The 22,709-nt window shown below is 43.7% G+C and overlaps 3 protein-coding genes across 4 annotated transcripts; 1 reads left to right on the top strand and 2 right to left on the bottom strand.

Moving 5' to 3' along the window:
* Positions 1-2,321: 2,321 nt before the first annotated feature.
* On the bottom strand, positions 2,322-2,942 carry LOC133889574 (uncharacterized). The gene is made up of 3 exons (XM_062330045.1): positions 2,727-2,942; positions 2,545-2,679; positions 2,322-2,489 (listed from the first exon to the last, which is right to left on the bottom strand). Exons 1-3 carry the CDS (start codon positions 2,940-2,942, stop codon positions 2,322-2,324), a joined length of 519 nt encoding a protein of 172 aa, XP_062186029.1.
* Positions 2,943-6,548: 3,606 nt separating this feature from the next.
* LOC133889345 (uncharacterized) lies at positions 6,549-9,503 on the top strand. 2 transcript variants are annotated; one of them, XM_062329869.1, is made up of 6 exons: positions 6,549-6,916; positions 7,156-7,284; positions 7,421-7,532; positions 7,642-7,703; positions 7,870-8,223; positions 8,466-9,503. In XM_062329869.1, exons 1-6 carry the CDS (start codon positions 6,902-6,904, stop codon positions 9,156-9,158), a joined length of 1,365 nt encoding a protein of 454 aa, XP_062185853.1. In that variant the 5' UTR covers positions 6,549-6,901; the 3' UTR covers positions 9,159-9,503. The 2 variants fall into 2 exon arrangements, with proteins under 2 accessions (XP_062185853.1, XP_062185854.1); XM_062329870.1 differs by lacking the exon at positions 6,549-6,916 and having other exon boundaries at positions 7,642-7,774.
* Positions 9,504-10,928: 1,425 nt separating this feature from the next.
* Positions 10,929-16,928, bottom strand: LOC133887639 (PH, RCC1 and FYVE domains-containing protein 1-like). Its single transcript, XM_062327588.1, has 9 exons — positions 16,649-16,928; positions 16,253-16,339; positions 15,339-15,428; positions 15,162-15,248; positions 14,878-15,072; positions 12,364-14,397; positions 12,132-12,278; positions 11,557-11,966; positions 10,929-11,463 (listed from the first exon to the last, which is right to left on the bottom strand). Exons 1-9 carry the CDS (start codon positions 16,694-16,696, stop codon positions 11,334-11,336), a joined length of 3,228 nt encoding a protein of 1,075 aa, XP_062183572.1. The 5' UTR covers positions 16,697-16,928; the 3' UTR covers positions 10,929-11,333.
* Between the last annotated feature and the right edge of the window lie 5,781 nt (positions 16,929-22,709).

Here is a 22,709-nt window from a genome sequence, read left to right as displayed (position 1 = left end):
CCCATGAGGTCCATTGGTCAAATATGATATTGGAGAATTTTTTTTGGACACCCAGATCCACACTTTCCGTTTCTTTTGAATTTTGAAATGAATTACCTGTAGATGACGAGATTGGAGACTCTTTTTTTTTAACATCAAGATCCATATTTCCGCCTCTTTTGAATTTTGAAACGACTTACTTGTACTTGACGGTGCCGAAGAAGAAACTCTTGCCGGAGAAGACTGTCGAACGACCACCTCACCATCGCGGAGCTTCAGAATCGGAGGTTCTGATCGCCTCCTTCTACTTTGTCAACAATATTTGGCAATCATATCACCGAACGTGCGTAGCGGTGAAATGTGTGGTGGCGGCAGTGATCCTTTCCTTGGTTTCGCTGCGGAACGCGACCAATGCTAGATCACAACGTCAACAATCCATCTTGCAAGCGAACCGAACTTGTTAACTAAATCTGCAACTATCAAACCGGCACTTATCTGTGATGGGCTCGATAAGGATGCTTCTGCTTCCATGAGTTGTTCTGAAGAGAACCCAGCATCCATCGCCAACTGCATGAACTCTAAAGTGGAGATGGACTTAGTGTCTTCTTCATAAGCTCATTTTTCTCATCATATGATCCCTCTCTTAGCGACCAAAACTGCGAGCTTGAGTCAGCTCGCCGACGGTCAAAAAGAGGATCACATGAAGCCTTTATCGAACATTGCACACATCTAGAAGTCACCGGAGTCCATGGTGATTCCAACTCCAACGTCGGAACATACGACCGGCGTTCCACCAGTTGGTTGCCTCTATCTACCCTCGATGCTTCTAGAAGGGAGAGATCCAGCAGCTTCATCGTCAGAACCCATGTCCTTGTTGATATATTCAGATGAGATGATAATAGTATTATAGAGAATAAATTATTATTCGTCGCATAAGTAGAAGAGCTAGCAGACAAGCGAGTCCATGTGCCAGGAGGGACGAATCTAGCAGCCGTGGCAGGTATTTTGGATCGTAGAATAACAATTTTTAATATAGATATATAGTGTCCACTTATTGCACACTGCAACATTCTAGCGATAGGAGCGCCCAATGTACCCGTTGTGTTGTTTGCATTTGGGCTCGCGCACGGAGTTCTTGAATTGGTACTGTAGCGTGTCCAGTAGAGACCGGGAAAATGTACATGTACTTTAATTTTCTTACAAGTGATGATTTGTCAGATTGTTTTTCTGCTTTGAACCTTTTTTTTTTTTCAAAAGTAGTCTGCTGGAGAGATGGCCCTATGCGTTTGCACATTGCAGGATGCAGGCCCAAGTGGTTTTAAACGAACGTTTAAAAGAAGTTTCATATGTTGAATATAACATTCTTTGAAATACATTGCCGCTCTTCAGATGCAGATGGAATAACGGTTTGAAATAACATTCTTTGAGATACAACTGCCATAGCGGTGGTAGCATTACCTTTTGTTGAATTAAAAAATGAACTTGACACGAGCAGAACAAGCGAGCTTGATTATTGGCTTGACAAAAACAAATTTAGGCTAACTCCAACAGAGGTATCATCTGCACTTTTTTTCTTCTTGCTACAGTAGACCAACTTCAACAGAGGTATTGTCTGTGCTTTTTCTTCTTGCTACAGTAAAATACATCTCCCTCCGTACCGTATTCTTCTCCAACAGATGCTCCAAATCAATTTTTTCCTGCTACAGTAATGCCGCCGGGATGTAGTAGTCGGCAAATTTAGAGATAAAAAAAATAAAGATACTATAATAATATTAAAGAATGCTGTAATAGTATTATAGTATTATAAAATGTAAATTTTTAGAGTTTTTATTGAAGATAACCTTACCAAAAATAGTTTGAAGCTAAAAAGTTGTCACTGCAACACAATTATTGTGACACCACAGCAGATCTGACTTAACAGGCTCGTGGATAGTTCTGGCTCCACGTCTGCTCTCATTGCACCTTGGACTGGAGCAACAATTCTATTTTATCTATGATTTCGCTGTGGAGGAGCAGAAAAAACTAAATCAGTTAGAGCAAGAATGTATAAAACTTACACACAATGAAATGAAAAGATATGGACCCTAGCTCATGACACTTGAGACAGTGATTCTACTACTCGTAAGGTCAACTAACTGAGCCGAAAAAAATGATTTACATACCTGCTTGTAGCGTTCCTCCGTCTTCCTGGTCTGGTCCACCGTCCCGGACTTGTTGAAGTTGATCGCCAAGTTATCGTCCGCCATGCGCGCACCCAGGTTCAAGCTCTGCATATTGTTGAGAATGGACGCGGTGTTGCTCGCGAACATGCTCGACCCCGTGCGGATGAGCGACGACATCTGCTAGTACTGCTGCAGCAGCACCGCCGTCCGCTGGTACTGCTGCAGCTGCGCCGCCGTCTTGCTCGCCTCGAGTTCCGCTCGCACTTTCTGCATGTCAATCCTCCGGTATATATCCTTCACCGCCGCGTCCGGCACGGCGCAGCCGACGTGGGCGGCGAAGGTGTCGCACTCCTCGCACCCGTACGTAGAAGCACTGCTCCGCGATGATCCCTTGCTTGCATACAGTGCAGATGACCACTACGCCCTTCCTGCCCTCGTGCACGTTCTCGTAGGCGAGCCTGAGCGGGTGCGGGTGCACGCGAGAGGTGACCGCGTCCGGCAGCGCGGCGCACGGGAGGTGGAGGTCGAATTGGCAGTGCTGGCAGTAGAACACGAACTCGTGCCCGCCGGTGCGGCACGCGTTGCATGCGGGCGCTCGGGGTGCGCCGGGTGCCGCATCGTCCGCCCCATGCGGGCGCACGACGGGTGCAGGGCGTACCCGCACGCGGCCGTCGGGGTGCAGTCGAGTCTGCAGGCGTGGCACTGAGGCAGCGGGGCGCCGGCCGGGACGTCGGCGAGGTGGAGGTCGTGGAGGAGGCTGATGTGAGCCAAGGTGCAGCCGTCCTCGCTCATGGTCTCCATGATCGGTATCGGTGTTTCTTGGTTGCGCTACGCTACGCTAGACCGAGATGCTAACTGACGCTTGGTTGGTGGCTACAAAATGCCGTGGCGCATGCGTATGTGTAAGAGTAACATGGTTTGGTTTGTGTGCATGAGCGCTGACGCTGAGATGTTCTGTGCTCGTGGGCTCGTATTGACTTGGCAGCCAAGGCCAACTGCCATCCAAGTAGCCATGGGACGCTGAAGCAAATAGGCACCAGTCGGAGACGCTCGGAGAGTTGGGCTCTTCTCGGACCCTGCTAATACACGCGTGCAGGTAAACTCACGCCCCCTTCCGACATTTCTTTCTTTTTTTGAAACTTTTTTCCCACCGTGTCTTTCTATTTTCAATTTTTTTTTAAAAAGTTTTTCTATCAAACTTTTGAGAAAAACTTTAGCTTAAATTTTTGAGAATTTTTTTTTAAAAAAAAGTTAGCTCAAAACATTTAAGAAAAAATTAATGAAAAAGTTTTGTATCAAGATTAGTGGGCCGTCTCGTTCGGACGCATGACTTGAGCTCCTAGCGTGCGCCTGTGGAATAGGATTTTCGGGTCTTCCTCTTTTTGTGGTAGCCTGCATGCTCCCCTTCTTGGCTTGGTCATTGTATTGCGCAGCTCGCTCACTCGCCTAAAGTCAAGTAGGTGGGTGGATGTGAAAATTTTAGGATTATTTTTTATTTCTATTTTCCAAAACTTAGAAAAATAGGTGTCCATTAAAAAAATAACAAAAATAGGTTTATGTTGCCCAGGGGAGGGCGACAAGAACCTCCAGAGCGACAGATGATGGGCCCCACCTTTTAATGGCCAAACAATTAATTTTATCACCACAGTAACAACCACATCCTCCTGTCGCGATAGGAGGACGTGACTGTCATCGTGGAACTCCATTCAATTTTTTATCCATTTTAACATGAGATCCACCACCTATCGCCCGTCGGAGGAGCGATATATATTTTTTACTTTTTTAATGGGTGATAAGAGCCTATTCTTGTTGTTTTCAAATGGACATTTATTTTTCTAAAATTGAAAAATAGAAATAAAAAAATCTGAAAAGGGCCGGGTTGGCCAGTTTGGCGCCTGGAGCGCCATGAGAAACTTGGCATGTATTAGGAGAAGTCTGGCCCGCTAAACAATGTTGGCCCGAACATCTACTTTTTTGAGCGAAAGCAGGCCTGATATCTATGCTGAGTGTTGAAGATGGGCTGAAACTAAGTAGCAAAGTTACCGATATGTTCTTGCACGGCCCAGTCCACAGAGAGCAAGGCAGTTCGCGGGGACCAAAGCGCAAACTAGCGAGCCGTTTCAAACAAGGCGACCAAAGCGAAACGGGGAGTCTTCCAGAGAGACCGTTCCAGAGACGACTCGAGCGAGCGATTTCGGAGATGAAAAAGACGACGCGGGTGGGATCCCCGGCGGGCCTTCTCACCTAGATGGTCAGCCGGCGCCAAAGGTTGAGGTGGCCCAACCTCTCGTAGGTTAGTAGTTTGTAGTTTTTTTTTTCTAGTTTAGTTTAGTTTTTTCTGTTGGATTGAATGAGTGGTTCATCGATACTTTTGTTCCTTTTCATTCTGAGTAACCTATGCGATTTTTTTCCTCTGATTTGCTGTTTTGTTCTATTTCCTTTTAAAAAGAAGGTGTATCATATCCCGTATGATGAGTTATCCGGTACGTTTATCGTCCTAATAGCACTTTACGTTATTCATGATGACTCAAAAAAGTTAATGGTCTTCATCGACTCTACCTCATCAGTAGAGAAAGTATCAACGTCGGCTTATTTGATCCAGTTTGGCAGTGTCATTCGGAGTAGCTTAGGGATGTACCTATTTGAGACTTGTGATTGTTTTGTTTTTTTTTATTTTACAGCTTTCTGGCTATACTGTATTTGTGCTTAATCGAATAAAATCACCTTTTTTTTCTTTAAAAAAAGCCTGTGAAGAGGGGCACAAATTGTCACATCGAAGCGCGTAGGTTAATCTGGTCCAGCTCCACAAGCGATTGCTAATTGTTGCTCATGCTCTACTCTGCTGTTCGTGCCTCAGGCGACGTCCATACGTGTAACCACTGGCCAGAAGCATCCTCTCACTCTCAGGTCAGGATCAGTGTGACATTGCCAAGGACACCAGACAAAGGCTAGTGTATGGATATGTTCACCTTGGCAACTTTTGCCAAGCTTTACTCAAAAGCCGCATAGCCAAGCTAACGTACGTGGCTCCCCCCAAGCACATGTGTTTGCATGCTCTGAGCCAACAACATCTCAACTCGAGTTAAATTCGTGAGATAAATGTAGAAGCGCCCAGCTGATTGATTTTTTTTAAAGCAACCCAAGTCTCCTCGTTTCGTCTCATCTCCTCCACAAACTCTTCCCTAATGGTAGGACTGTATCCATGTCCCAAATTTTTTATCGAAAGTGGACAACGTTTGTGCCAATGCATTGTTTTGCTGCTAAAAAAGAGTCGTTGCTTTGTGTTTCTGCCGAGCTGTACAGATCAGGTTTTCCCATTGTAGTGTCCAGCAACCTTGTGCCAAGGTTGCAAAGAAACAATAGGATAACCGCCGGAGCAGTTCTATCCAACAAAAACTAGAAGTCTCCGTCAGAAACCAGAAGAAGGTAAGGTAGTATATTTCTTAATTATCGGAGCAATGCCTTGCGTCATTTGCGACTGATAAACGAGGGGAATGACGTGCACATGACTGACAAAAGTAGTCAAATTATTTGCTCGCTTATCCTTGGCTGTAAGCCCGTAAGACTAGGAGACTCTGTCCAGTTCAAGAAGAGGAGTACGGCTGAATTCTGAAAAATACAGTACGCTACTACGCGAGCAGCTTTCCACAGTCGCCTCATAAGCGGATCAAGTGAATATCCATCTATCGGCACGCATGTCCTGGACCGTTTGGTCCAGATTTTCAGCTAGATCTAACCTGTCCGTTGCTGGCAGGGCACGTGACACTACCGATGGCAAGTCAAAGCGACGGTGATACCGCGACACCACCAACGGGCACCACATGGACACGATATCCAAGATCCAAGATATTTCTCGAGATATTTTTAGCAGGAGTGTAAAGTCAAGCTCCAACAAATTTGTTGGGAAAATATCCTCATCCATATATATCCTGATGATATACGGTCACATACAATAACAACTATAATTCCTAAACTAATATAGCATACGTAGAAGAAGCAAATAGCCAACAATAACCTTATATATATATATATAAATGGTATATGAGAGGTAGAAGTACATACATCCAGAAGTACATACTAGTTTTCCTATATATATATATCTGAAGCACGCAGAAAAATTTGCTGAGAATTTGGAGGAGTCGGGCCGTTCGCTTTTGCCCGAGCTTTATCGAGCAAATGGCCTAACATATTTTGGACACATATCCAAAGGGGCCTAACATATTTTCGACACATATCCAAAGGAGCCGGGTGGATGGGAGTGTCGTGCAGCTCCACGACGCTCGCACCCAGGTCGCACAGTTGCGCTGTGGATCGCTACTGCCAAAACACACGGACGGACGGACTACCATGGGCAGCACCCGTGAAGTAGCGACGGCCACACGAATCGAGCGGCGGCCCGGGAATTCTCCGCCCCGCAGCATTGTTCATCCGGCGAGGTGGCGACGGGACGAAAAAGCGCGCACGGAAAAGGGACAAGGGGGAAAAATCCAGTCCGATGTGGCGCCCTGGCCCGTGCCCTTTTTGGCTTTTTTCTTCGGCCCTCTCGCCTTCTGCTCGTACGCACGCCTCATTTCTTTGCATCCTCTCTTCTGTTCTCGTCCCCCGCCCCCGCTGCCTGCTCGACAAGCAGTTCTTGGGAAGATATTCAGGAGGTGGTGATTTGGTCTGGGTGCTTGCTCGCCTTCTTTCGTTGCTCGGTTGGCGCCCATGGTGAGGAGCCAGTGAGCTGAACTACAGCTTGTTGATTCAGAAACCTGGAGATGGCTCGTTTCCAGGTAACTAGTGTTTCTTTTCCCAGCTGTTATTACTCTGAATCGTTTCTCTTGGAGTTTAGAGTAAATCATTATCTTGCAACTCTTTCTCTCATGGCATACGCATGATCAAAAGAGTGTTTTTCCTCTTACGAAAGGTGCTAAATAGATGTTGAGCAAAGTCCTAAGCAGGAAAGTGATGCAGTGGGGTTTTTTTTTTCCTTCAAGCTGTGTTCAACCGAATTTCCTCTTTGTCTCTGAAGGAAATCAAGGTGGGGAACGCTTCAGGAGCTGCTGCTGACCCTGTTAGCCATGTAAACCTCATGGATCATTTGAAGAGTCCTCTGAATTCCTGTGCTATGGACTTGGCAGCAGAAGCACGAGTCCCTAAGGTATACAGTACATCTATGCTGCAGCTGAAACTCTCTTGCAACGCATCTCAATTCCACTGCCAAAAGAAATTGCAAATCTTGTGAAGTTAAGATCTTTCCTAACACCATGCTCACACTCTTGGCTCTTGCCGTTTAGGCGCGCAAACCTTACACGATATCGAAGCAAAGGGAGAAATGGACGGAGGACGAGCACAAGATGTTCCTGGAAGCCCTGCAGCTCCATGGCCGTGCCTGGCGTCATATACAAGGTCCGTACCTCAGCAAAGATCTTATCTGCTAACCAGCTTTTGTGTGGCAATGTACAGTACAGTATCTGAATAAGCAGAACTTATAGCTGATACCTGGTACAATTTGCAGAGCACATAGGCAGCAAGACTGCCGTGCAAATCAGGAGCCACGCTCAGAAGTTCTTCTCCAAGGTTTTACCGCCTTTCGCATAGAAAAAAAATCCCCTCTGCCTGAAAATTCCATGGATTGTGTTGCTTGCAAGGTGATGTAAGTTGCTCAATCATGGAGAGCAGATGCTATCCATGCCATGTCGTCGAAGACGTATTTTCTGATTGCCTTTTGTGTTGCACTCTGCAGGTCATCCGAGAATCCTCTGGGGACAGCAACGGCGCAGATGCTGCAGCACCAATTCACTTTCCTCCACCGCGGCCAAAGAGGAAGCCGGCACACCCATACCCACGGAAGCTAGGTAACTCACCCGGCAAGGATGTCCCTGCATTCAAACAGCTTGAGAAGCCTCAGTTGCAGATACAGTCCCTGTGTGAGCAGGAGAATTGCTCGCCGGAATCTGTGTTAACCACAGCACGGATAGGGCCTGAGATCTTGGCTAGTGACAGCAGTGGATCGCCGGCCTCATCGGTTGATTTGGAGAGATGCCCCACGCCAAGCACAACAGCTGTTGAGTTAGGTGTGCAAGTGCCACCTTCCAAGGTATAATTCTTAGCAGACATAATATCCATTGCAAAGCATTTGTTCTTTTGGTTCAGGGATAATAAGTACCCAACTGAAGTCAATAATTCTTCACCATAACAACGCAAGTAACCCCCTGTCCATTTTCCAATAGTTTGGGTAACTTTGAATTTTGGCTACTTGTCGTTTGAGAACATCATCTGATGGCACAAATGGTAACATCTGAATTCTGAGTTCTGACAGACACCATAAATATGTTTCAGGATGCCAACGGCAATACTGCTTCCAAGGATCTGGCGTGTGGAATACCTGAAGGTCCAGTCCTTAGGCTATTTGGCAAGAGACTTGTGGTGAATGATTTGCGTCAGCAGCCAAACTCCAATAATGGAAGCCTGCAAGATGTGGCAGACATGGAACTGGATGCTTCAGCTGAGACACCAACTAGTGGAACTGGGAAGTTCTCTTCCCATGGTGCAGCAGAAGCAAACACATGGAGCCCGTGGTTGATCAGTACACAGCAGTTGATGCACTACCTTCCTCAGGGGGAGGTTTTCTCGGTGCATTCTGGTCACCCATTTTTCAGCTATAATAACGGAAGCATATCTTGCACAGTGTTGAACCCACAGGCAGTTGCTTCAAATAAGCAGCAACACCAACCATCTCAAGCCTCGGACTGCAAATTCATGAACGGTGAAAAATCCTGGACGGAGTCGAACACAACCTCCAGCAGCATGCCTGAAACTACCCAGAATTCAGATTCTGTAGAATCGGTACAAGTAAGCAACGACGAAGAAGAAACTAGACCTGTTCCTGGTTCAAGAAAATGTGTGAGCCCAGCGCCAGTCTGCCTTCGAGGTTTTGTGCCATACAAGAAGTGCGGAGTTGAACGTGCGGTACTGAAGTCGCAGGCGCCTAGGGAGGACGCAGATGGAGAGATGACAAGGCTGTGCTTGTAATTTTTGGAGCTTCACTGCTACTCCAGCTGTTTTTTGCTGATGTTTATATACCGATGACTAGAACTTATGTTGCAGGAAGACCATTCTGCTGTAACATATGAGAGGCAGATTGTGATCACTCAAGCCTTCAACAAAGCAACTGTGATTTCAATCTGCCCATGTATAGTTCAAGAGTCAAGACTGATGTTTCCATTGCTTGAGGTTCAGAGGTCAATGGTTGTCATTCAGTAGCATAAGAGTCGTCGTAGAAGATCTTACTATATGTATGTAAATTATAAGCGCTGTTTGTAAAAGAAATCAATCACATGGCAGCTAAAACAATGGAATGTTGCAATGGTTTCTTCAGTTCTTTTGACGGATAGAATTTGTGTAAGCTTGGCTGCCTGGGTACGGAATTAGCATCTCTCAATTGGGACTTGGCTGGATCAACAATCAAGTTTCTGAACATTGATCATGGTCTGAAAAGTCATCATGTGGAATCACCGTATCACTTGTGCAGTCGTGCCAGAATTGTACAATGAACTGATTTGCACGCACTTGGTTATGTAGTTTAAATAGAAAGCTTGCCAAATGGATGACACTTCATTCATACCAAAGTAAATCAATATAGTCTAAAACTTTGCGTGGTGCCTGGGCGACAAATTCAGAGTCCAGACCTTCGGTTTGCGGCCTCTACGAAGATGACTCTGCCATCCAGAAACTGCAAAAGTCACAGAATCTGCAGATATCAGTAGATCAGCTATGGGCCTACAAATCTGTCGGCAGAGGCTAGATCAACGGATAACACACAACGCGAATCTGAAACACTCTGAATCAGGAGCCCATCTCACTCGTCAGTACTACCTCTTATTTCTTCCTCCTGGACCTTGGTCATGGTCCGTGCGTGCGGGGGCGTCATGGGCGGAGAGGCCTCCTGGAGCAAGGTCAGGAGTGGGGTAGCAGTCAGCGCCACGAACGCAGCGGCGCTCCGGCAAGCCACGGCGTGACGCAGGTGCGGCGACCAGCGGTGATCGTGATCATATGAGAACGTGACTTTTTATTTACGAGGAGTGATTGATATTAGTATTTATTTAGTTTGATGAATTTTGATTTTGTACGAGCTTTTATGTTATTTAAATTGATTTAAAATTTTGTTTAATTATATTGATTATGAATTAATTAGAGTTAGAGTTGGAGATATGTGTTTGCTTGTCTCATGGTGTAATTTAGCCATCGACGGTAGGATGATCGGGGTCAAGCAGAGTGTTTGGTGTCGGATAATCAAGGAGGCTGGACGGGATAAAGGGTGATTCTACCTGAATAAGTGGAGGTAAAACAAAACATGAAAGACGGATGTAGACGACGTATTGACAAAGTCAAGCAAATGAGATACCCGTGAAAATGACAAGACAGCTCGAGGGATCGAGAGCAGGAGAAACTTGCCGGCGGTCAGGATTGCATGACGGAGTACACGCGTAGACATTGAAATGCTTGCTTAAGGTGTAAGCAAGACAACGAGTCACTCTTTGAAAAGCGTGCAAACGGTTTCGCGGTTTGATCTCAAAATCGTGAAAAGATTAGAGGAGTACGTGACACTATCGTAAATCTTACGTTGAGACAAAACTAAGTTGTAAAGGTATCGTAACCGTACGATAGAAAATGGAGACTTACGTGGCAAGGTGAAAGGAGCTTGGTCGGGGTCAATTGCAGGTTTATACCACGGGGAGGAGACAGATCATGCACGCACGTCGGAACGTGAGGGCGACGGTTTAGGACAGACATTTAGGTGAGGGCGGGAGGTGGGGATCCTGGAGACGGTTGGCGCGCTCTCCGCGGGCGTCACATTTGATCCCGTTCAAGGGGTGTTAGGCACAAGAGACGCAACTAATACCGGGCAAATTCTACTTTCCACAAGGAATTTACAACTGATCCTGAATTCCTGATTCATATCAGCAGTTCATCACCGCTTTCTTCATCAGGACTGATCAACGGCACTCGAATCAGGAACAGGAAAGGGGAAGAGAGATCCATCCCTCATCTGCCTCAGAGCTACCTGTACATCCATACCTAAAGTCGAACTGCCCGTCATAAATAAGAAAATGCTAATCAGTTATCTTGTCTGCTCACATCACTGATTGTTCCATGCGATGTGCCGCCGTGCTGAACAGTTGACATTCCGATCTGTGGTAGTGGTGATTACTCTTGTACACTCTTGATCGTCACCGCTAACTGATGTTGTATTTGTTCAGTGCTGTACTTTGCATACACCCTGCTCTTGTTCTCTTCCCACCAGTGCTGAGCTTCCTTCTCGCCAAAATGCTTCCGACTGCACAACAAACAACATTTAGTTAGGTTACCGCAAAATGTAAAAGGTGTATATGATCAGTAACAAGCATCAGTAAGGCATCCTAGGATTCACCTGAATCTTACGCGTCTTATGTCTTTCCTTCCGCTGGATGATACAGCAAATGTGACATATATTCCACGCTCGATTTGCTCAACCACACCATTGGGCGTGACTGGACCAGCAGGTGCATCAGCTTCTGTCATATAACCATTACTGTTAAATGTTCTTGAACCATTCTGATGACCGCATGATCCATCTACTGGCTCGTCAGAATTTGTTGATGGCGTAAATTCCTCATCTCCTTGGCTGCTACTCTGGTGGTTTCGGATGTTGCTGAGTTGACTGGAATTGCCTGGGGTAAGTTTATTGCTGGGATAATGTAGCAACTCCGCTGTCACTGGTGGAACTCGCCTCCAATCAGGTGTGACCTTGGAGTTCTCTAGTTGCAGACTAACAGAAAGTTCCTCTGACAAGGCATTACACTACACAATTTACAAAGGGCAAGCATGTCATATATACCCATCTGTTCCGAATAAATTATCAGGATACCCTCAATGAAGGCAAGGTGACGAATTAAACTATTTCCTTGTTACTGAAATTGATGTGTGAACAATACTATAAAATGTGATTATATGTCGAGCTCATACCTGATCGGTTAGAACCTTTATGACATCTTTGGCAGCTTTGCACTTTGCAGCCTCATCCCTAACAATTAGCCATGTCTCATCAAGTTTTTGTTTGTACAGTTGAACCTGAAGACTTTTTTGCTGGCACTGCTCCATAAGAAGGGATATCTGTTCAAACGGCAGCAAGAGTATCATCTTGTTCAGCTCTCAAAGGGGGAAAAATATGTTTGCTTGCCAGTGATTTATGAATTACCTGTGAATGAAGCTGCTTTACTTCTTCTATGAGTAAGGTTTCAGTGCTGTTCAATTCTTTCCTCTGACCATCAGTAGGCTGTTGCAAAGGGTTGCCAGACTTCAGCACTACGGGGCCATGCATTTTCTGGGAAACAGAGCTACCACACATATGGTTCTTTGATATAGGTTGATTTCGAAAACTGTCTTGTGCAGATACAAATTGAACAGGGCACTCAACTTGCCCCCATCTCCGAGATTTTACTTGAATTGGAGTGGCAGGGTCCTTATTCCTCTGACAGGGACCTTGTACTAAAGCCATCTTTTCTACAGGTAAATTTGCATCCTTGAATATACGCGACAACTTAGGTGTGTATGCCCTTATAATTTCTGTTTTAAACATATCCCCTTTGCTGGTCTTTTGTCCCGACTTTACCTTACCAGAATCCATAACTTCCTGTAGCTGACCAAAACACACGTCACATACACGATACCTTCTACTCTTGTCTGGGGCAAGCGCTGCCTTGGCAACCTTGTTACTACTGCAGGAACTGCAGAACATGGAACCACAGTGGTAACAGTTGTGCTTCTTTCTAGTAAAACCAAAAGCCATCTTGCAACCGCTGCATACAGAGAGGTCCTTTCTTGAGATTGCCTTATGCAAACAGATTGCGGCAGTGTAATTGTAACCACAATATATGCTTTCCACATGCCTACCTTCCAATGCCTCAACTAAAGTTGGAGAGCTCCTATTAAGGTAGTCACCTAAACCAAGTTGACCTTCCTTGCCTTTACCCCATGTAAACACTTTCCCATTTGCAGTCAGCACGGCTACGTGGGAAGAACCAGATGATATCTGTCTGACAAATTCGGTCTTAAGTAATCCTTCAACAGTACAAATAGATTTACCATCTGCTTGGGGATTCCCTAATTGCCCATGCATGGAACTGCCAATAGTAAAGACCATACCAGTAACAGTAAGCACAACAGTGAGTGCCATCCCGCAGGACACCTGACTAAAATCATAGCCAACAAGTGAATCAATGCGTGTCGGTACAAGCTTCATCTTTTTGTCAGCATGACCCAGCTTCCCTCGATCTGCATCACCCCATGTGAACACACTGCTGCTTGGAGTGTTGCTCTTGGAACTGCTGATTACTTCCACAATGGCAGCTGTGTGCCATGGCCCACATGCCACACATTTTACTCTTGAGCCTTTCAAAGACTCTACTTCTTTTGGCCGAGCAGTTCCTTGTGTATCTCCATGACCAAGAACACCAAATGTTCCATCCCCATATGTGTATAGCAGACCGGATGATGTTATGAGAGCAGTGTGCCATGGACCACAAGCAATCTTCGCAACAGATAAGCCATCCATTGGACTGGACAATTTATGTGGAAACCATTGGTTCCTTGCGTAGCAGTCATTCAACAAACCAATATGAACTCCTTCACCCCATTCTAAAAGTTCACCAGAAACCGTTACCGCACAAGTGTGCTTTGATCCATATGCGACAGCCTTCACATGTAAGGAGGCAAGAGACTCGACAATTTTGGGTTGGGAGACACTGATATTTACTTGACGACCTATTCTGCCACTGCCCTCATTAGCCCAGGAGTAGACTTCCCCTTGCTTAGTGATTATTGCCACATGATTTTCCCCGCAAGCAATGCTTTGTACATCAAGCATATTGGATGAATCCACTAACCTTGGAAGGGCTTTTGAGATATCATCACAATCTAACATACTTCCAAGAACATCACCCCATAAAAAAACATCCTTCAAAGAATCTAATCTGCATGCTGCACGGGGTCCTTCAAAGGTTTTCAGTTTAGGTGTTTGAGTAATTTTCTGTAACTTTTGTTTGTTAGCAACCACAATATCCTTCAAACCATGTCTTTCTGGATTTGACATCTTGTGTGTAAGCTTTTCCAGGTAGGTATCTATGTCAGAGAATGTTCGCTGTCTTGGGCAAACATATGCTTCTGAACATTTGGCATTACCATGAAAAAAGATTTCCTGTGTCTTCTTAGGACTCCGATGTGAAGGATGTACCTTAACATGAAATGCATTAAAGGAACCGTTAGCCCCAAAAAGAAGACTATAAGTTGACCAAGAGCACCCTGTGTCTAAAAACAGAACAACATATCAGTGAGGCATGTCTACTTAACCACATGAACAAGGTTAAAACAGCACACCTTGTTGATCTTTTCTTTAAAAAGAAAAGAGTTCAAAGGCAATTCAAAATAGTTCGAAGTGGATATAGTTTAACATCCCTTGCAGTGATAACTTATAAATGGGTGGTTTGTTCAAATTGAAGTAAGTCGGTACAACTTAAGAATGCTGTGTTTGTCAATTAGCCTCATGAATCTTAAAGTTAGATAACCAAATACAATCAAATACTCCATAGTTTGCCACAAGAAGCTCCTTCCCAAATAAAAACAAACTTTGCAACATGAAGTTTCAAAGAAAAATGTCAGCTAACTATATATCATGTTACCATTTAGATGTCATGGTGTAACTTCTGGTACTAACCTGTATGTGCCTTGGTGTGCCATGCGCAGTAGGTAGCCTACTCTTCCGCTGAACATAGCTGTGGGGAGTATTTGAGCAACTGCTGATATGTCTGCTGCTCCTTGAACCAATCGATGAACATGGACTACAAGGAGCTGATATTAAGGCCCTCAAACCAAGATACCAGTATTCAGCTTGATCTCTGTCGCTGCAGATCTGGATCAACATGATTTTCGAAAGATATGGTGCCAGTAAGGAAAAAATTCAGACTAAAAACTTGCAAACCAAACTGATTTAAGGTTTACCAAGTCAAGTGAGCACTCTCTGTCTTTGTATATAAGTGACAGGGATTGAGATTCCTTCTCTGGCCAACGCTGACGCAGAAAGTTTATCTGCAAAATCCTGAAATCCTTAGAAATAGTTGTGCTATGTGATAAATAATGAATACCGTGATTTTTTTCAGGACAAAAAGGAATGCGTACAGTCTTCTGTCCAAGAACCACAGTTGACACAGAGTTTAAGCTCAGGTGTTTTTCCTTCCCTTTCGAGTACCATATTAATGTTTTCTCATCCTGCAAAGAGAAGAAAAATGCTTTCTCATGACAAGAAGATGGATTTTCATATAGCTATATAAATTTAATGTAATATCTTCTTTCGTTTCAATTATAGGTTGTCATGGTAATCTGACAGGAAAAGACAAAATACCTTATAGTTCTACTAGATGCCACTTTGGACACAAACACAGTCACCCACATATACGTTCGACCGTTTCTTTTTTATATTTGCCGCTCAGTAAAAGTATAGAAATAGTGATTTGAAATACTTTTGACGATATGATAATGCCATTCTTTTCCATATGATAAACCTAAATACTTCTGTAAACATTAGAGAATCTTTCAAGTTTTTCAGCACGCACTTTAAGGCTCCAGCTACTATGGAACCAGGGTAGTGAGTTTCGTACTCTATGAACCCTAATAAAGAACGATATAAACTAGGATCTTTGCAATTGTATGGCATTTGAAAAATAGAACTGCACAAGTTTTAAAGGTTGTGCAGTAAAGAACTGCTGCAGAATGATATGTCAATCATCACTGAAATGCCTTGGACCTGATAAAACTTCTATGCGGCAAGGCATATATAAGCAGTTCTCAAACCGCATTACAAAAGTTAAATGTACTTCCAACATTTTGGATGAATACACCAACAGTAAAAATATTGTTACAGGTACTGGTAACCAATAATATCACAATTTTCAAGTTGTCATGAGGTCCCCAATAGCTTCAGAATAACTACTCCCTGGTATAAAAGCTCGCCTTTATAACTAAGAATCATGGGCAATACAAAAAATGGAATGATGAATAACAAGGGAGTATCTACAGATACCAGAATTACTCACAGAAGATAGCCTGAAAGCGCAGAATTTGGGCTTCCCTCTCTTGCCACATTTCAGGAGATGTGCGCCCTTCTTCAAAGCAACAATGGCCTGAATAGAAGAACGAAGTAGTCAAACGAAAGTATGTGTAAGGTTCCTGGCTCATCCCACCTGATGGTGCATTTTATTTCTCCCAAAATGGAGCAATTTTCAGGTACTATTAGAACTGTAGACACAAGTTAATGCATTTCATTTCCCCAAAAAATGCAGTGATGAGAAATCCAAGATGAATCGAAAATATGAAGCATTGAAGGCTTCCCGTTCCAGTTAGCTGAAAGCGGCCGTGAAATCCAAGAAACTGGCATCAAAGGTGCTCTTAGGGAGCCAGAAATGGGTAAGAGGAAAATAAGATTTCTACACCTGCTCAACGCCTCTAGTTGGCGTTCTCCCATCAAAGCTCCCAGCCATTGCAGGAGAGAGAGAGAAAGAGAGCTTCCGGCCAAACAAGCAGCCGACTGCAAGGCACACCGCAGCCTTTCTGTCAAAGAGAAAAAAAAGAAATGGAGCAGAGGTTAAAGGAGGGAGAGGTGTGTCTCTTGCAGGTGAGCTGCAGGCCTGCAGCAGGTCAGGACCTGGAAAAGTGAACAGGTGGACGTGTCACCTGTGCTTGCTTAAGGAGGGAACAGAGGGGGGGGAGGAACAGAATAGGGAAAGGCTTTAGTTCTGTGTCCTCTCAGCCTCGTCTCAGTCTGTATTAAGGTTACATTTGTTTCAGTTTACTAATGTTAGATTGTGATTATAATCTGTAAGTTAAAATAAATAAATATATAGTATAATTTAGTTTTTAATAATTTAAATATCTAAGATAGTAACAATTTAAAAATCTATCTTTTGTCGATTTATGTAAATTGTACTATTCAGCTTAAATTCAACTTTTTACCATTCACAATATACAAGCTGTTTTTCATTATTATCGGTATAAAGAATAGTAGGGTCCCCTCACGGACGGACTCACGCCGGTAAAATATCAGCAGGTGTTACATGCCACGTTTTGTCCGGAACCGTGGTCATCCCGCGTGACCAGCTAGCGACCACGTGACCAGGCTCTCCGACCAAGCTCCGCGATCAGTCCCCAATCGCAGGAGCAAACCTCGCGACCAGTCTCCTCTGATCGCGGGGCAGGTATGTGTTTAAACAATCTAATCACAATAAATGTTTTTTCACTTGAGTATTTCTCTTCCCCAGGTCATCCACGGTGTGGTCGGCGCAGAGCTGTCGTGTCTCGTCCCGTAACATTAAATGCTACAGGACTGTACGCAGGCGGCGCATGGGGACAAGACAGGGCAGTTCGAACGATCGGGATGACGTAGGCGATGGAGTGATGGAACAAGCTCTGTAGCGTCATAGAGCAAATGAGATACGTCTACTCTTAGTAATGATAGAGGCTAAGTGGGAAGCTCTAGCTAGGACTGGGTCTATGTCTTTACTCGTGTGTAAATCTTTTCTACCTTTGATATATAAAGGGGGGAATATCAGGCTTGTAGAAGGAGGAGGACAGAGAGAGAGAAAAGAGACCCGTAGGGTGAAAGAGGCTGACAAGAAGGCTTGGAAAGAACATTATTTGTAACCAACTTAGACCAAAGAAGAGAATACACAGAATGTAGGGCTATTACCCTAATAGGGGTTTAAATCTGGATAATTCTCGATGTTCTTGAGTTGCACATACACAAACAGATTCAGCAGACACATCCCGAACAAAAATCACGTATCTACTATCTAACATACACTGAAATCACTGCCAAAGATTTACCCTCGATAATTATCTTTTGCTAAAACAAATAATTTCTAACTCTGATATAGCTAAAGTAGCTAACAAACAACCATACTCTGGTAGGAGTATGCGTAGGACCTATTTAGATATGCTACTATTTCAGAGCTTCTTGCTAGCTAAGGAAGTGATCGTGACTGATGAATTTTATTTGTTAGTTTTTATAAAAAAAATTAGCTTTTTATCATAACAAAAGCCAAAAAAAGCCGATCAGAATATGTTTTTTAGCTTTTAATTCATTTCAGTCACAACCACTTTTCCGCCAACCAAAAGTAAAAAAACAAAAATAAAAGCCAGCCATTTATATAGCTTCGGCCTTTTTTTTATAAAAAAACCGAAAAAAGACTATTCAAATAGGATAGTATTTCGGTTAGCGTGTAGTGAACAGTGCTAGTGCGTAAAATTGTGTACTCCTCCGCCGGGGGGGGGGGGGGTGCATGGTTGCCTGTCCTCGCCTCTGAAAATCTTGGATTTCATTCATGTCAGCTTTGGTTCTTTCTTTTGAAAATGTCTAGCCTCTAGGTGAGGCAACTGGCAATTAGAGGCTACAGTAACGATGCTGTCCAAGAACCAATAGGAGACACTCTGTTTAGGTCTCCAATGGCTCACGAGTTCCATGGATACAGGCATTGGACACCGAAGCATGTGCACGCCGTTGTTGGGCGGCAAAACCGAGTGAGAAGAGATTAGCGTATTCAGGCTAAAAATAGAGGAATTTTAAAGTATTTTAACTCTATAGGAAAAATTCTTATGAGTCTTTTGGAACAGAGGATCGGCTCTCTAGAATTCCTATGAAATTCATATGGAATAGCTGGTTGTATATGAATTTTGAAAGATTTCTAGTATAAGGTCCAACCTCATGAAAAAATTTATTTGATTCTATCTCTCTTCTTTCATCCCTGTGTTTTCCCTTTGTTGTATCCAAATGGTCTATTGGATTTTTCTTCTTCTGCATTTTAGATTCATGTAGGATTATAAATGTTTGACAACTCTAATAATATATTTTTTATATTCTTACATTTTTAATTATGTGTTAAAAAACCGGTTTCTACTCTTTTTTTACAAACACATTCACGCACTTCTTACCAACTAAACTCGTGCGGATGCTGAGTTCTCTTAAAACTCAAACCTAAGATGGGTGGAACATTTACCATCAACCTGGGACTATCTGGTTAAGCTAGGAAGACTTAGGTAGTTCTTGGTTGGATAGCGAGGTTAGATGGGATGATTTTATTTATGTATTTAGAGATAGGATAGGATAGTTCGGAATTAAATAATTGTTTATTAGGTGGGATGGAGCGAGTATATTTTATTACTTGGATCCGTCATCAGCGTCACAATTAAAGTGGGATGGTTACGCTCGGGGTTTTTTTAAACGATTCTTTAAAGAATATTTTCTGATTCAGAACTATCTCATCCCACTGTATTCCAACCAAATTGCTAAAAACAAAATAGATCGGTTTCATCTCACACATCCCACGAACCAAAACACTACCTTAGTCACTCGGGCAAGAGCCGTTCGCAAAAACCGGCTTCGACTTGATCATATTGGTCATTGCTGTACCAACGTTCTTGTACTGTCACTAGCCTGACTCAAGGAAGGCGGTCCTGCTCTGTTTGGTCTCGTGGGGTCTACAGACTTACGGAGCGAACCGGGAACTTGGGCACGGAGGAACTTTTCATGAGGATCTCACGTACGATTCTCGAGCAGCGATTGAAGGAGGTAGGCCGGCGGTGGCTCGGCGGGTTGGACATAAAGTCAGTTCGGTTGGCAGCGGCGAACACACGCACTTGCTGGCTTGTTGCAGCTGAAAAGACGAGAGAACTGCAGCTGCTCAAGAGGTGGGCAGCATGATGCCCATGGGGAAAAGCCCGGAGCGCTAGGCTAGTCGAGAATGCCACTAGATTAGCTCTATTAAAGGACGAGATCAAACTTAACGATAAATAGTAATTTACTAAGAAATTATAGAATTTCGTTGGGCTGATAAAAAGCGCTGGCTCCGCCCCTGCTTTGTTACAGCCTCAAGCAAAACGCATGACACGCTGCGTCACCTTTTCATATAAACCAACACGTAGTACAGTGCAGTAGCAGTTGGCCTAGTAGCAATATTCTCGTGCCTCGAATCTTTGTCCATGGAGTTACGGTGAGTTATGCTCTCCCATAATCAGATACTGGACGACAAATGCAAGGAAGATTGTGAGGAAATGGGAGATCGATGCAACGCAAGGCATCCATGTGAGGCCGTATCCAGAGTAGGTGACGAACGTATTCCCAGTTGCCTCTGTTTTGGAAGGACCTCGCTTAAATTAACGGTGGTCATTCTAGGCACGTAGGCACCGAAGCCTCGGCTCTGACCATACCATACCAGCGTTACATGGGGCAGTTGGATTTTCCCTGTGGCCTAGCCATGTGCATCGATTCTAATCTGTGGTACAATCAACCGCATGCTTGGTGTGTATCTAAAGACATACTCGATCACAGCTGGTTCGAGTTCATCTTTGACTTTCGGAATGCACTAGCGGCGAATCTCTATCACGTGTGTGCGCAGCGGCGGCCCGACGAACCAAACGCACCGCCGATCCACAGATGCATGATGAGCCCTTCCTTCCCCGGCGCCGGCGCATCCCAACTGAGTAAGCCACAACCACCACACGTTGCTAGTGTGCTACCTCCTACTCGTCTACTCCTGGAGCGCGGTTTCTGAGTGGTTCATGGCAAGCACAGCCGTGCGTCTGTTCCACGGTGGGTGGCTAGGCACATGGGGTTGGATGGAGAAGTTTGGACGTATCCTGTACATGCAGCGCACCGCTGCGTGCGTGCGTGCGTGCCGGATCCTCTTCACCTCTCGCGGCCTTGCCGGTCATGTGCAGCGGGGTGGTTCTGAAGTTGGAGCACTGTTCCACCATGTGGTGCTTGCATGTTTGGTATAGGTGGCCAGTATGCTTGCACTGTCGACACGCTTGTTGGTACCTGTTTGGTGATCATATCTTACGGCTTGCTTTGGCGATTGAGCCGGTACACTGCGTGCCAGGTACAAATATGCTATGCTGTGCCGCAATTTCTGTCACGACTCGCGACGCGGAAACCTTTTGCTTTTGCCCTCATTTTTTAAATTATTTTCCCTCTTTTTGAGGGAGGGAACTAGGGCTAAGAGCATCCACTCGCTACCTGCCTCACCATCGGCAAATTTGCCGAGTCGATGAAAAAAACTGCTCCAGCGAATTTCCTATCAAACTGGCTATCACTCCGCCTGACTCGCCACATTCCGAGAGTATCATGGGCTCGTATGACACTGTAGACGTGACTTTTTTACATGTTGTTTCAAAAGTTTTATGTTGCTCTAAAAATCCTCAAATATTTTGTATGTGTTACATGATCTATATGTAATTTATTTTAATTAGATTTATCAAAAAACATGTATAGAATTTAAACTAAAATTCTCTAAAAATTTCTACTTTTATAGCTTGTAACAATTGTTAGGATTTTAAATAAATTTCTTAAAATCTGGAAAAATTCACTAATATTCTTATTATGAAAGAATGAGTTCCTTTGTCATGCTCTGTTTATATGTATTTTTATTATTTCATATGATATTCTTCTTTTAATTCAATTTAAATTCAAACAAAATTCAAACATACACAAAATTTAGCCGTTGAAAATATAGCTATTGTAAATATTTTTTTATTTATAGGATATTAATAAAATATAGATGAATGAAATTTAGAAAACGAAATCTAAAGAGTTAGTTGGAGCGCGTAGAGAAATATGGAGGGAATTTCTTGTAGATGCTCTCTAAATGAAGATATAGGGAAAAGTTTTAAGGAATCGGTTGGAGATGCTTGAACCGGTGACAAGATAAAGGATCGGGATATCGCGCGATCGGTCACGTGACCTCTTCCTCATGTTGCCACGTGTCCAAACCGAAGCATCACCTACGAAGACAAGAGAGCACATTGTCACTATTGGTAACGAAAGTCGCTTTCAAAGATGACATCGTCAGGGAAAATGTTAATTAAGTCTATTTTAAATCACATATGTTGGTATCTATACAACGAGCCCAACAAAATAAGATTCATATTGCGTGTAGTAGCAATTTAAGTGTAAACTTTCTATCAAAGCTTACACATAAGTTATTATCATGCACTCACAGAATTTGCTAAAAAATATTCACTAAAATTATTGCAGGAGTTGCTATTAACTTGATAGTTGTTGTCAGCTTTTTTATGGTTACGAGTAGCTGGGTATCAACTTTTGTCGAATATGAGTAGTGACCTATATAAAGGATCAAATTGCTATTGATATAATGTGGCAACTTATGTTGTATGTATAATAGCAACTTAGATAAAGATTGTATAACAACTCAAAATTTACTGTGATTTGAAACCCATATATATATATATAAACCGAGATGATTTTTATATAGTTGTGGAAAGGATTACAACAGTGACCATACATCTACATCCTGAGCAATATAATCAAAACATCGAGAGCCTGGCAGGGGTGTCCCGGTCTTTTTATTGTTGCTGGCGGTTAAAGCAACTGCAGCTTGAAGCTGACCCCTTCCCGACGGAGGAGCTTTCAAAGAAGCTCACAAGTTTTTTATTGCCATCTGTAGCACACAGAACGACATGCTGTTGAAACATCGAACGCTC

The sequence above is a fragment of the Phragmites australis genome, chromosome 13 (assembly GCF_958298935.1).
Source record: "Phragmites australis chromosome 13, lpPhrAust1.1, whole genome shotgun sequence".
Taxonomy (NCBI): domain Eukaryota; kingdom Viridiplantae; phylum Streptophyta; class Magnoliopsida; order Poales; family Poaceae; genus Phragmites; species Phragmites australis.
The sequence above is the reverse complement of the archived record's forward strand: the minus strand, read 5'-3'. Positions and strand labels throughout refer to the sequence as shown.

Excerpts from the sequence above, each read along its gene's own strand:
- LOC133889574 (XM_062330045.1), bottom strand. The coding sequence starts at position 2,942 with ATGGAGACCATGAGCGAGGACGGCTGCACCTTGGCTCACATCAGCCTC. Across the intron at positions 2,680-2,726 it reads CGCACCCCGAGCGCCCGCAT|CACTGCCAATTCGACCTCCA; the intron begins GCAACGCGTGCC and ends TTCTACTGCCAG. Across the intron at positions 2,490-2,544 it reads GCGTAGTGGTCATCTGCACT|TGCGACACCTTCGCCGCCCA; the intron begins GTATGCAAGCAA and ends GGGTGCGAGGAG.
- LOC133889345 (XM_062329869.1), top strand. Across the intron at positions 7,285-7,420 it reads CAGAAGCACGAGTCCCTAAG|GCGCGCAAACCTTACACGAT; the intron begins GTATACAGTACA and ends CTTGCCGTTTAG. Across the intron at positions 8,224-8,465 it reads TGCAAGTGCCACCTTCCAAG|GATGCCAACGGCAATACTGC; the intron begins GTATAATTCTTA and ends AATATGTTTCAG.
- LOC133887639 (XM_062327588.1), bottom strand. The coding sequence starts at position 16,696 with ATGGCTGGGAGCTTTGATGGGAGAACGCCAACTAGAGGCGTTGAGCAG. Across the intron at positions 16,340-16,648 it reads CAACTAGAGGCGTTGAGCAG|GCCATTGTTGCTTTGAAGAA; the intron begins GTGTAGAAATCT and ends TCTTCTATTCAG. Across the intron at positions 15,073-15,161 it reads GAGAGTGCTCACTTGACTTG|ATCTGCAGCGACAGAGATCA; the intron begins GTAAACCTTAAA and ends ATGTTGATCCAG.